Source organism: Hydra vulgaris, chromosome 02, assembly GCF_038396675.1.
Source record: "Hydra vulgaris chromosome 02, alternate assembly HydraT2T_AEP".
Lineage (NCBI taxonomy): Eukaryota > Metazoa > Cnidaria > Hydrozoa > Anthoathecata > Hydridae > Hydra > Hydra vulgaris.
In genome coordinates, this window is record NC_088921.1 from 36856414 (window position 1) to 36872249 (window position 15836).

Consider the following 15836-nt stretch of genomic DNA (forward strand, 5'->3'; position numbering starts at 1 on the left):
CCATAGATTAATTTTAAACTTTAAAAAATGCAGTAACACCTACAAACCAATAACACCTACTAAGCAATAACACCCACAAACCAATAACGTCTACAAAACAATAACATTTATAAAACAATAGCATCTACAAAACAATAACATCCACAAACCAATAACATCTACATAACAATAACATATACAAAACAATATCAACTACAAACCGATATGAGCACTTACAAAATGATGATAATATTCAGGCGCGATTCTAGAAATAAAATGAGGGGGTGGTGGTGCAAGTCTTTAAAAACTGCTTTCCTAAAAAAAAATCCTTTAACTGAAGTGTGCCAAATGCCGACTATATTCCTTAAAAAACCGGCCATAAGTTGAAATTATCTTTATTTGCGAAATGGGGGGTGCGCCTCATCCTCCTTAAAATCGCTTTTGATAACACTTAATAATATAATAACACCTGCAATACCAGTAGACTGACATAAGGTAGAGTCAGTTCAGAGGCGGGTGCAGCATTTTTTGATGTTTGAGCTAACTTACAGACATGGAGAAAACTCCAAACATTAATATGTTTATACTTATACAAGTAAGGATTCTTTACAAAATATTGAGATGATTTAACCCTGAGAACAAAAGTCCTAAAATTTTGGAAACAACTGTTCCAATTGTGAGAGCAACAAGTTAATAAGATGTTTTATTTTTTTTTATTCTCGACTAAACTTATATTTAATTAATAAACTTTAAATTTCATTTAACAATCGCTTGGCGTTCAAAAATTGACTATATAAAGTTTAAACCCCCTCAATTACAGGGGATTACAAGTTTTATAAGATAATTTTTGCCAAGAGGTTATATAAAATTTAAGAGATTCTTATATGAAATTTAAATTAAAAAAATGAAATTTTTCCTGATTCTAACAATATATTTAAAAACTTTCTTCACCTGGGCCTGAAAAGAATCGTGTTTTGGGTGAATGCCCAGGAATTTTATTGTTCAAGTAAAGTTAAATCTTCTGCAAACGTTATAAACAAAACTGTTTGCAAACATTTATGAACAAATTCATAACCTCCTCGTTTAGATTGGTGTGGAATCAGCATGGTCATAACTTTCGAATACTAAAAGATAATTAAGTGAAATTTAAAACTTGTTGATAAACTTAAATTTAGTAGAAGATGGTTAAATAAACAACTTGGTTAACTCATTGCCCTCATATAAGAGCTAGAGGGGTATACTTTTTTTGGGTATTTTTGTTCCCAGATTCCAATCACCGCGATTATTTTTAAAGCATTTTTATCTAACATAAACATGAAAATACTTTATTTTGGAGTTTTCACAATGCCTTGAAATATCATAACTAAAACATCAATAAAGTCTGGATTCACCACTGCCTTAAATGCTAAACTGAAAATGATAAACCAAAAATTTTTTTTGTTTATTATCAGAAAATATTTTCTGATTTTAATAATATATTAAAAACTTTTATCACCAAGGTCCTGAAAGAAAATCACGTATTTTAGGCGAATGCCCAGGAGTTTTATTTTCAAGAAAGATAACTAAGAGGCATACTTAAATTTCTCGTATGTTTATACTGGTGTCAAATGTCTCCTTTCCTTAAACTACGTTTTATAAAATCATAAATATTTTTTTAAGTTATATAATAAGATTAAAGTTCATTGACAAATTTTCAATTTTATCAAAAAATCTTCTTTTGTTCAAGATTTAAAATTTAGTTTAAAATCCCCCAAGTCCATTTTCTTCCTTAAAATATATTTGAATGGTCGTAATATTTTAAACGATAAATTTTTGATAAAATTCTGTCAATGAATTTTGATCTAGTTAAGATAACAGAAAAAAATTGACAAAACTTTTATAAAATTGAGCACTGATGATGAAAAATTTCCTTGCATTTGATTTGTTTTAGTAACCTAGTAATTTCTTTTTTAATTTTTTACACCTAATTTGATACCAACCATAAAAATCTATTTCTACCAACTATACACGCATAAAAATCAAAACGAATGATACAGATTGCACTCTAGTTATCTACAAAATTAGAAAGTAATAGATCACACACCACTTTGTTTTACATTTACTCCTAATAACAATAAGAGTTTATCATATTTAACCCTTTAGCGCCCACCAGGGCTTAAAATTTTCAAAAAATTCCAAAAACTTCAAAAAGCAATTGTTTTTTGATCTAGATTATGAATTAAAAAATAAAATTTTAAAATTTCACTAGCAAACCCAATTATGTCATTGTAGCATATCTGCTACAATGGGAATACGAGGAAAAAAATAACAAAAGTTTTCTTAAAAAAAAGATTTTGTATTTAAGTATATAAAGAAATAAAGAAATTTGAAAATTGAAACTTTGCTATTGATTTCATTTTACAAATTCTGTTCTTATTAAATAAAACACAATATATCTTATAAGACAGTTAACAACCATTTATACTATAAACATAAACAAATTTTAAATGCCATTAATGGTAGTCATGATAACAATTTCTGTCCTTATTTAAGCATAACCAAACATTGCACTTTTTGCAACGAATATAAGAAAAACCAGTTTTGCATTTCTTACACCGCTGCCGTTTGTCACTATAAGTTGGTAAGTGGTCAAATCCATCCAGACGGATATCTTTTGTAGGATTACTCTGAACAGCAGCAGCTCTTTTGGTTGGTATAGGTATTGCATCAAGAGATGCTCTTCCAGCTTTTCTTTTTACAACAGTTACCAAGCTAGAAGCTACTGCAGCTTGAAAATTTTTTAGAGGCATGAATTTCTTACTGGGGCAAATAATTTTTAAGTCCCGACGATACAAAAACCAGGCATTTGATAATGCAATAAGAAGGGTATGTGCCCATACATATATATACCATCTATGGCATTTTAAATTTGGTTTGTAGAATGAGCACATCATATCCAGTTTGTCAACTCCACCCATATTTTTATTATAAAACTGGACTATATATGGTTGTTTTACCATAATATGTTTGCAGGTTTTTCTATCATAACGCCTTACTGAGTTGATTGGTTCAATACTAGCAAAAGACGAAATTAAAGTAACTACCTTGTTATCTATCCAAGAGACAGCTATGTTATTAGATTTGATGTCAGTACGATAGTCAAACGATCCACGCCCTTGATTTTTTAATTCTTTTTCAGAAGTGAATGGGCATTTGTTAAGGCGCTTAAGGCGAGCTGTTCCAACATACCATATTCTACGCTTTTTTAGCTCATCTAGCAAAGGCAATGAAGAAAAGTAATTGTCAGCAAATATTTTAAAATTATGATTTTCTGGCAAAGTTGAGGTCATTTTAATTACAACAGATGCCCCGACACCATGAGGAGAAACTTCATCTTTCTTTTTTATTTCTTTTCCTTGATATAAATCAAAGTCATACAAATACCCACTGACACCACATCTAGCCCAAAGTTTGAACCCCCATTTATTGGGTTTTTTTGGAAGGTATTGCTTCAAAAATGACCTTCCTTTGAAGGGAACCATTATCTCATCAACTGATTGATTTTCCTCAGGAGAAACTTTTAAGAAATTTTCTCGCAGTTTTTCCAACCAAGGTCTTAATTTCCAAGCCCGATCATTTTTCTTTACTTCATCTGTTACGTTTAGATTGTCAACAAAGTGTAAATAGCGGAGGATAGAAAGAAATCTATTCCTTGATAATATTGAACTTACTCCATCATAATTCATAAAGGTTTCCCAATAAGATCTCACAGATGGTAGTTTTACAAGACCCATACGAAAAAAAACACCAATAAAAGACTCTATTTCATTCGATGTGACAGAAATATTTGTACCTGATGACTGGCAACTATATAAACTAGATTGTTCAGCAATAATGTCTATAAGATTGTCATCAACAAACATTTTAAAATATTCGTATGGAGTAGTAGTTTCGTCCGGAATAGGTTCAATAGGTACCTCTTGAAAAGCAATATCACCAATCAAATCATTATCTAGTGTAACCTTTTTCCAAAGTGGTAAACTTGCTTTTTTTTGTTTTTTGTTGTTGACTATTTTGGATTTTTTTGGGAGTGGGGCTGAAGAGTTGGAATAGAGCATATCATCACGTGTACTACTTTCCTGGGTAAGAGACTCCGATATTGGAAAAATAATGTTGTCATTGTTGTCATCATGCACAACCTTAGTATTGCTTACAACTGCAGTTGAAACATCAGATTCAAATTCAGAGTCTGACTCACTAAGATCCTCAAAATCACTTTCACCATCAAGAATAAATGCGAGAGCATTTTCAATATTTAATTTTTTATTTTTATTCATCTAAAGAAGAACAATATATGTGCATATATATATATATATATATATATATATATACATATACATATATACATATATATATGTATATGTATATATATATATATATATATATATATATATATATATATATATATATATATATATATATATATATATATATATATATATATATATATATATATATATATATATATATATATATATATATATATATATATATATATATATATATATATATATATATATATTGGTAACAATGTATACTTAAAAAGTCCATAGTAGCATATATGATACATATAAATTCAAATAGCATTTTGTGGTAGTTTCAAAAAGAGAAAACTCTCTTAAATACTTCTAAAACTTACATGTATTATTAATTTACAATAAAATAAACAAATAAGCTTCAATATTCATAAAAAAAAAGGTAAAAACTTACTTTGAAAATACCTTGCCTGACAACAATCACCCGATTTTTAAAAAGACGATTTTGATGTGTTTTTATGCCTTGATTATCCAATTATATTAACCTTGCTAAATCGGACCAACAAAAATATGTTGTAAATATGCTACAAAAGGTGTTTTTGAGATCACTGTGTTGACAGGGTGGCCATAAAAGGTTTCTGAAGTTATGTAGCAGATCTGCTACACGGGGCGCTAAAGGGGTAATTTTCAAATCAGCTTGTTGTTCACTGTTAGTTTAAAATTAAATCCAAACTTGACACTCACGTTTCTTAATCTCATTTTTTCAGACAACGAATTGCTTTTGGACTTTGCTTTCGAAACCAAAGTATTCTCTGCTCCACTTGTTCTCAAGTCTATGATAAAACTGGAAAGAACTTTTTCTTGCTTCGTAGGCAAGAAAAAGTTATATCTTAGAATGATCGCCATATTCTTATGTCTTTCTGACTTTGTATAGGGATGAGGAATTCCTTTTACCACTAGGACAAAGCAGTCTGAACGAATAAGCCTGTTTGTTGGGCTATTTAAAACCTTTATAAACAGGTTTTCCTGAAACACATTAACAATAGGAACTTATAATTTTTCCATTTTAGGTTGGCTTACATTTTCATACATATATAACATTTACATTTATGTATTATGTATTATTATGCATGAGTTATTTCAATTACTAACAAGTTGCGATGGCTAGGCGTTGCTAATTATTATCATTAATAATAGTAAAACTGAATTAGTAATAGCAGTAACTAAGTTCTGAAATTAAAAAAAAGGTAAACAAATATTTTATCTGCTTTAAAACAAGTATTTTACTTGTAACAAGTATTATTTCAAATGTCTTTAATATCTGTCAAATCTGCAAAATATAGTGTTTTTTTTTTTTTTTTTTTTTTTTTTCTCTGTTTTAATATAATATAAGATTTTACAACTTCGTAATATAAAATTTCAATAAATAAAATAAGTAAAACAGATAGGGGCTCAAAGAAGATGAGGATGACAGTACGTTATCGCAATCTTTTCATAGAGCCCCTATAACAAGATTTCAAAAAAATATCGTAATATGTTAATGCGTAATAAAATTTCAATAAAATATCGTAATAAAACGCGTAATTCGCTAATAAAATTGATAAGCAACCAACAAAAGTAGAAATAAAACAAAAACAGATTTATGAGAAATTATTCAAAGTATGATTAACCAAAAACATTTCTTATATTTTAAAAATTTCTTTTTTTGTTAAAAACTTGAAGGAACTTAACGAATTTACCGTGCCTTTGAATCCTTTTTGAAAAGTATTCCATACTTTTGGACCTCGATATAGAATGCTGTACTCTGAAATCTGTGTTGCCACCAACAATTTAGTGCTGTTAACATAATGACTTTTTATAATGTCAAAAATAGTTATGAAAAATTAGATATTTTAATATTCCTAATTTTTCATTACTATTTTTGACATTATACATTTCATTATTATTTTTGACATTATACTTTTAAAGGCTTGAAGAAATATTCATGCTAACAGTATAATAAAAACGTAATTGCTTTATTTCAATGGTAGCCCACTTAATATCTTACTACATTTATTTGGCTTTTACCTAAATTTTTGCTCTTTTAAAATACGTATCACATTTTAATCATCAAAAAAGATTTTATAACAGTACAAAAATAATTACTAGAGGAACTGTTAAAGTTAAAAATCTCACAACTAAGATTTTTATTTAAGAACTTAACAATTTTTCTCCAAGTTTTGTCCACCAGGAACTTAACCTGGGTATAGGTAACATGGGCTAGGCAAAAAAAATGTTTGATTATAAAATATGTTTCATAGTGTTGTTGACAGAGGTGATTCTGAAAACATACATCAAATTGGTTTAGCATTAAAATTAGTTGAAAAAATTTTTTCTAACTGCTCAAGCAAATTTTTTAGTCTTGGTTGCAGTTGGTTGCAGTTATGTTGCTGCAATCACCAATGAAATTGTTGACAATGTTATAGTATTCCTAGAAATTGAGGATTACACAGGCTTATATCTTAAACAGGCTCACCTTTAAACTAGTCAAATTTTCTGCCTGTTCTACTCTAAATAGAAAACTATATCTACATTCTAAATATGGACTGGTTGTATCTTCGTTAGGTAGCAGTAAAATTATTTTCTTTTTGCAACTGTCTAACTGATTTGATCGGAATAGACTATAAGGTTCTTTTCTTTTCAAATATTGACAAGGTACTGCTTCAGTATTTTTGTTTGAATATATAGTTAATTGCTTTTTAAACGTTTTGGGTGTATATTAAAATTATAAAGATATTAACACAGCGAAGCTGGCTGTTTGACGCACAGAAACGCGTAAGATTTTTTTTTAAGTTTTGATTTAATTTATTGTTTTTATCTATGGATATATTTCTTGATTTTTTTAATTATTCGTTAAAAATGGCTACGCATTTTGAAAATTTAAAATCTTTTGAGGGTAACTTTTTAAATAACCTGTCTAAAGAAAATATAAATATTTTTCAAGAAACCCAAATAAACTTAATTGACACATTTATTGATGATTTTGAAATTAACATAATAAACGATCATTGTTCTTTTTCAGTTTTGCATATAAACATTAGAAGCATGGAGCAAAATTTTGAGAAACAAAAAGAGTTTTTAAATATTATAAATTACACGTTCGACGTCATAGCTCTTTCAGAGACTTGGCACGGTTTTGAAAATTCTCTTAAATTAAATTCTACTTTTAACTGGCCGTCTTATAAACTTATAAGTCAAACAAGAGGAAGTGGAAAAAAAGGCGGAGGGGTTGGGGATTATGTCTCAAAAAAGCACGATTTTAAGGTAAATAACATACTATGCTTCTCAAACGATAATTATGAAAGCCTTTTCATTGAAATTATAAATAAAAAGTTTCGAAATATTATAATTGTATGCGTTTATCGTCCACCAAGTGATAAAATCAAATCATCGAAACTTTCATCAAAAACACAATTAAAAAATAAATAAATAAAATTAAACTTTATACGTTATTGGAGACATGAACCTTGATGCTCTAACTTTTTCAATGTTTTCAAAAACAAAATTCTTTTTTGATATGCTTCTTAAATTTAATGTCTTGTCAGCAATTAATAAACTAACACGAGTGTCAAAAACCTCGGCAACGGCAATATACAATATTTTAATCAATAATTTCCTGGAAATGGAATTTGAAACCGGTATATTTATGACTAATATTAGCGATAACTTTCCGATATTTATAAAAGTAAGAAATTTAAAAGCCATGTCTGATTGTGAACCTAAAATTATAAATTTGAAAAAACGCAATCTTAAAACAAGTAATACTAATGAATTATCAATTAGACTAAAACAAGAAACACGGTCCAACGTGTATAGATGTCGTGACACTAACGAAAAGAACATACAAATTAAGACAAAAGCAGTTGCCAATCAGTGGATGAATAAATCACTGATAAAGTGCTCAAAAAAGAAGCAAAAACTCTATAATAAATTTAAAAAAAATAAAAACACTGAAAATGAGATAAATTACAAAAACTATAAATATTTTTACAAAAATGTTATCAAAAAGTCTAAAAATAAATACTACAGTAATCAAGTCATTAAATGTAAACCTGATAATAAGAAAACGTGGTCCATCATTAATGAGATAATGGGAAGGAAAAAAATAAATTCAACTTTTTTCAGAAAATAATTAATATTAACAACACTGACATATTCTGTTAAAACAAATCTCGGAAGAATTTTACAAATATTTTATAAATATTGGTACTAATCTTGCTAATAAGATAAGTCCAACATATACTTTTTGTAAATTTCAAAACTTTTTGAACGTGTAATTTATAATAGAATCTATAATCACTTCAATAAAAACAAACTATTTTATCCAAACCAGTTTGGATTTCAAAAAAACCTCTCCACAGAGCATGCAATCATTGAATTACTTAATCAAATAACTGATGGTTTTAAACAAAAGAAATTTACTCTTGTAGTATTTATTGACTTATTAAAAGCTTTTGACACAGTTGACCATTGCATCAGATAAACTAAAGCACTATAGTATAATTAACAAAACTTACAATTGCATTAAAAGCTTGTATATTACACACGTATTGTTTTCTATCTTACCGATAGAAAACAATACGTGTGTAATATACAATCTGGAGTTTTAAATGTTTTATGTAAAGTCCCCCCTAGGATCTATCCTTGGTCCACTCCTATTTTTAATTTATATAAATGATTTTTGCAATGCATCTTTAAAACTTAATTCAGTCATGTTTGCTGATGTTACAAATCTATTTTTTACTAACAATGATTTCAAGAAATTATATTTAGATATGAATATTAAGCTAAATAAAATAAAAAATTGGTTTAGGGCTAACAAACTCTCACTCAGAGAAAACAAACTATATATTGTTCCATAAAAAAACACAAGATGAAAACCTTCTGCGAAAGTTGCCTGACCTTATTTTAAATTATAACTTGATTAAAAAACAAGCCAGTATTAGATTCTTAGGAGTTTTTGTTAATGAGAACTTATCCTGGCTTCCTCAAATAAGATATATTCAATCTAAAATCACTAATATAATTGGTATGATGTATCGAGTTTGCTCATATATCAATAAACTTAGTCTTAAACTAATATATTTTGGACTAATTGATTGTTTCATCAGCTATGCAAACATAACATGGGCGAGTACGCAACAATCAAAACTTAAAAAAATTTATAGTCACAAAAACATGCTAGCAGAATCATTTACTTTAAAAATAAGCGTGAACACGCCAAACCTATAATAAAAGATATGAAATTGATGGATGTTTTTTGAAATAAATATCCATCAGCATATAATTTTTATGTATCGATTCAATAATAATCTCTCTCCTGCAAACTTTAATAACAAGTTTGAAATAAACATAAATGAAAACTATAATCTAAGAGCAAATATAAGTAATTCATATAAACTACCTTAAAACTTTAACAAATACCCTGAATATAGCATTGCATATCGAGGGCCAAATATAGGGAATAGTTATCAAAAAGGATTCAAATGTATGGCAAAGTCATTAAGTTCATTTAAGTTTCGAATAAAAAAGGAAATTTTTAAAATTTGAGAACCATTTGTGCTTAAAGGGATCACCAAGTAATTTTAATTATTTTATTATCTATTTTATTTGATCTTTTTTTTGATTTACTGATTAGCGCAGCAGTTTTATGCTCATTAGGGCTTTTAGTTTAACATCTATATTCTATTGAAAATGTATAAAGGGACTCTATGAAAAGATTGCGATGACGTATTGCCATTTTCATCTTCTTTAAGCCCCTGTCTGTTTAACTCTTTATTTTATAAAGATCATTGTAAAAAAGAAAAGTTTATATTTTTTATTGTATATACAAAAACGATGCTTGTCGACAAGATTTTACTGTCTTCTTTGTTCTATGGACATATTTTTTCTTTCTTGTATATATATGTTGATTATTTATTGTTAAACAGCAAAAAAAAAAAAAAAACCCCCAAAAAAAACCCCCACAAAAAAACCCACAAATATACTTAATCTCCTTAGTAAATAAAAATTGGCAAGATTTTCAATATACCTGCATCTTTTTCTGTATGGAATAGAAAACTTTATGCAAGTTAACACCAGCTTTATTGCAAAAAGACAAAATCATAGAAGCCAAAGGTCTAACACCCATTCTACGCTAAACACTAGCAGCAGAAGTTGATTTAACTAGTTTATCAGGTGTTAATTCTAAAATCTTATAAATCTTTTTGATTTGGATACCTCATATTCAGCATCATTAATTTATTTGCATAAAATGGAGCTACCAAATAAGTACACAGGCAATATTTAAATGCGGCATTTCCGATCACTTTCCACGTTTTTCATCTCACAAAAATACAATAATATCTATCCACAAAAAATTCAAAAAAATTCTGCGTTAAATCAATCAAAAATCCGTGGAAGATTTTTATTACACTTTTATCAGGTATAAAGTTTCTTGATAAACTCTAGCAACTTTAAGACTGCATTTCTTGAAGTAACAAAATATGCGAAAAAAACAAATAAAAAAATTATTAAATCTATGGATACCACCTTGAATGTCATCAAAATCATTGGCTGTATAATAAGATTCTAAATATATATATATATATATATATATATATATATATATATATATATATATATATATATATATATATATATATATATATATATATATATATATATATATATATATATATATATACATATATATACATACATACATACATATATATATATATATATATATATATATATATATATATATATATATATTAATAAGATTATTTACAAAAATTAAAAATCTATTTTTGATAAAATGCGAAACTGTAAAATGCAAACCTGTAAAACTGTGCTTTTTCGCAGACCATATTCTTTTTTATTTACTTATTCATTTATTTAACCATAAAATTTACAATCACAAATTTAATTATAATTTACAAAATTAGGTTCGGTGTCACTCATACAGTTAACAACTAGTCAATGGTGTGACACTATAATAAAATAAAAAAATAAAATAAAGAAATACTAGGACGAGGAAGTAATAATGTTATAAAAGTCAAAGAAACAATAGTATTGAAAAGAACGAAATTAGAACAAAAAATATTAAACGAATAAGACTAACAAAAACGAAAAAAAAAGAGAGAGAACGGGTGAGATAAGATGAGTGAGAACAAATGTACGAGAAAACACAAATTAAATGACATAAGCTCGCAAGTGTTATAGGTAGTTAATAATGTAATTATTTACTAGCCATTTTTTTAAACAATGCAACAGTTTACTGATCGTTATTTAAACTATGACGATGACTAAATATTGTCCCAACTACTAATGTAAATTTACCAGGTAAATTTACCGGTAAATTTTAAATCTGAAATGGTAAATTTAAAGAAAAAAACTAAAGAAAATCAACTTTGGGGTTAAAAATGGGGTATGTAACCTAGCAGAGCCGGAACCAGCTTTTTTTGGTCTTTGAAAAGCTAACTTCCAAACATGGAGCAAACGCCAAACATTTATATGTTTATACTTATGTCAAATAAGGATGCTTTGCAAAAAATTGCGATGATTGGAGGCTGGAAACAAAATTTGTGCCCCCCAATAATCAATAAATTTTAAGTTTCATAGTATTATCTTTCAGCGTTCAAAAATAATGACTATATAAAATTTACAACCCCCTCAAATTAAGGGGGGTTTAAACTTTATATGGTCGTAATTTTTGAAAGCTAAATTATTTTACTATAAAATTTAAAATTTATCGATGAATATAAGTCTAGTTGAGAGTAGTACAAAAAATACTTCATCAACTTGTTGCTCTTACGTTTGGGGCAGGAGGGGGGGGCACAAATTTTGGGTTTTTTTTGATCCCAGCCTCCAATCAACGCAATTTTTTGCAAAGCATCCATATTTGACATAAGTATAAACATATAAATGTTTGGCGTTTGCTCCATGTTTGGAAGTTAGCTATCTCAAAGACCAAAATAAGCTGGTTGTGGCTCTGAACCTAGTATTCAATTATCCAGCAATTTTGACTCTACTTTCACTTCAATACATACTTTTGTAAACGAAATAAAAGAGCCTCGTATTTTTTGGTGCAGATGTCCGAAATAATGAATTTCCCTCATTGAAGGGCATTATATATGTATTCTTGGCATTCTACTGAACGACTTAAGTTTTTCCCACATCCTATGCATCATTAGGCATTAGTTTTTGATCCTTAAGGTGGCACACAACTGAAAACAAGTTTTTTTGTAAATAATCAAAATTTTGATTTTTTTTTTTTTAATGACAATTATTTTATATTAAAATAAAATAAAAAACAGATAATTTTTTTTTTTAATTAATTTTATTATCCATAATGGCCAAAAATGGGTTGTAAAACATGTGTTTTTAGTAAATCTTCAAAACCTAATAACTTAATTTTGCCTCAACTACTGAAACTAAAATTTTGAACATAGCTTCCTAATCATATTTCACCCTGTTTGACCGTGGGAATTTTTATAATTTAAATTATTTCATGAAATATTGCATTTCTAACAAAATCACCTAATATATATATGAAATATCAATAAATTCAGCACTATAAACATCAATATTTCACTTTCTATAACTTTTTATGAAAATTCTGAGGGTTAAATGAAGTATTATATTATGATAAACAAATCCTGAAAATTGTATTATGTAATTCTGTTTTGTTAATGAGAAAATGTGTTTCAAAGTTTAAAAAAATACATATTGAGAAAAAAGCAAAAATAAGAAAAAAATATATAACAACATAAAAATTATCAAAATCCACCAGAGATGTAACTATCAGTTGTTTCTTTTATTTGCTGATCGTCTATGAAACCTTTTTTAACTGCTCTTATTTTTTTTCTCTGCATTTTACTTTTATCCGTTGACTTTGACTTCATATGTCGAATTCTGGTTTTGTCAACTTTACTTGACGAAGCTAATGTAACAATTCCACTCAAGCCAAAGTATTTTAAAACTTCTAATACACCATTAGCACCATCATTATAATGCAGCACTGCTGAGTATGTTCCCATTTCAATTGTAGACTTACTAACAAATGTGTGCTTTGGTACGCGAGACCATATAATAGAATTTAATGCTTCATTGGCATTTTGCGTCGTTCCATGCAAACATTTAATTAGAAGATCATCAGCCTGAAGATCCTTGATGATTGGTAAAATAAGATTCTTAATCCAGATAGGTATACATGATTTTGATTTGTAATTTGTATTATTTAGAGCCCAATATTTGCACCAACTTGCCAATCCTCTTGGGCAAAACTGATGTTGCATTTGCTGATTTTCAAAGTTGGTAAAATGAAATAAAATAGCATAAACTGCCTTTTTCATAGCATACAAGTTGTTGACATTTTGACGAATGGCCATGCCATAATAGTTTTGCATAGAATTTATACATTTTTCTGTTAGGTTACCTCTACCTGATAAAGGTGTTTTAGTGCCTTTGTGTGCTTTGACTAAATTTCTAAGTCGTGTACCCAATCTTTTTTGCACATGACCTACACATTCAAGTTTTATTGGAGTGATGTCAAAATCCTGGTAAGGGTTTGAGTTTTTGACATCTTTGAATGAAGAAGTGTCTCCATCACCTAGAAACTCTTTATAAATTAGATTATTTTTTTTAACCGAGCGATTAAAAATTGTTACTGCTCCTGCAGACTCCATACTTCCAGACGAAGATTTGTGATTTATTTCACATTGATGATCAATTATCCAACACTGATATTCTGGAGTTCCTTTTTTACTGTTCCACATTTTACAGCCCATGCAGTACTTAGACAAAACTTCAATATCAATGCATTTATCCCCAGAAATCGCAGTAACTACACCGTGCAATGAATTGTGACCGCGTTTCTGCCATGTACCATCAATTGAAACTCTTACACATGGTATATCCTGAGCAATGTCAACTTTTTTAGAGTCCTTAGTCGCTAATAACATACTTTTCTCTGAAGCACTTTTATAAGCTACCATAATAGTTTTGTTTAATTTTTGAAATCCATTTTCAGATATACATTTTAAGTTCATGCAAGATGAAAATGTTTTTATAGCTCCATAACCACAGCCTACTTCTCGAAAAGCTATTATTGCACGAATATTAACATCATATGGTGAGTTAGCTGTTACTGCATCAAATTTAGCATTTATTGATTTGTTTGATGAATTAAATCTTTTAACATAATCACAGTGTTCACATTTTAATTGAAACAAATGTGCAAATCCTTTTCTACTGGAATCAACATCTGTTAAAAGTAATGGCTGAAAGCAGTTGTTGCATGCAGTTTTAGCTATAAGTTCTTTAAGAATTGAAAAATTAATAAAAACAAAATAGTTATCTTTTCCAGAATCAAATGTATTCGAGTAGTTGGGTTTGATTTTCCTTTCACTAGAACAGCTACTTGCTGCTTGAGTTGTGGACGATGTCATCGTCGATGATAAGATGTAAGAAGAAGATGATTTTTTATTTCCAACAACACCATTCCATTTTCGTTTTATCCTTCTTGATAAATTTTGTTTAGTTTTATTTCCTTGTTCATTCATTTAAAAACAACTTTATTCCAACTAAATTGAAATCAATTTTTAAATTATTTGGTATAAAATGAGAGAAAAGTTACAAAAAGTATAAAAGACTAACATTAACAGATTAAAAACACTCTTGTTCGTAATTATGACTTTTAAAACTGAAAACTAACAAGAGTCTGCGTATAACAAATTAAAACCAAGTTTGTGATGGTGTTTTACTGTTTTGAATTCAGAAAAACTCCTATGACTGATGGTTGCTAAGGCGTTGTTAGGGAATTTATTTTCAAGTGTCATCTACTAAAATGATATTAAATCAACTTTTATATCATTTTTGAGACTAATTTTTTTTTTATATGTTCAAGGAATGGTTATAGAATCAAAATACCCAAAAATCTAAAAATTGATTTTTTTCAAAAAACTTGGTTTTTTTCAGTTGTGTGCCACCTTAAAAAGTAACGACTCGCTTCTTAAAATAAATAAAAAAAGATCCTCAAAACTAAAATTTACCCAACTGAATTGTGTCAAATACCCGACTAGCCGATTAAATTCGTAAAAATACCAACTATAACTTGAAAATCGTCTTTTTCAGGGGAAGAAGAGGGTGGAACAACCCCCCTTAAAAACGCCTCAGTATATATATTATTTTATATATTATTAGGCGCAGTTTGCAGTCCGCCTTTTATCAACATCCGTTTTATGTCCTAATAATAAATTAGAGAAGTTGCGGAACATGGATTTTCCAGCCCAACAGGAAGTTCACGCCTCCTTCCTTACAAATGTTGCAAATGTATCCAGAGGCGGCTTCAAACCACCAAACTCAAGTTCTGGAGCCACAATACTTTCCACGTAGCTATAAAGATTTCTTCGTGATCATATACTATTCGCAATAGTTTTGCGATACTGATATTCTGCCAAGTAATAAAATTGTGGATTGGCAGACTGATTATCTAAATCAAAACTCATTCGATGTTTGTACGCTCCGTTACGCCTATCC

At 28.4% G+C, this 15836-nt stretch overlaps 1 protein-coding gene across 1 annotated transcript; it reads right to left on the minus strand.

Annotated features, from left to right (window-relative positions):
• Positions 1 to 2471: 2471 nt before the first annotated feature.
• Positions 2472 to 4295, minus strand: LOC136076039 (piggyBac transposable element-derived protein 3-like). The gene has a single exon (XM_065789503.1). It carries the CDS (start codon positions 4293 to 4295, stop codon positions 2472 to 2474), a length of 1824 nt encoding a protein of 607 aa, XP_065645575.1.
• Between the last annotated feature and the right edge of the window lie 11541 nt (positions 4296 to 15836).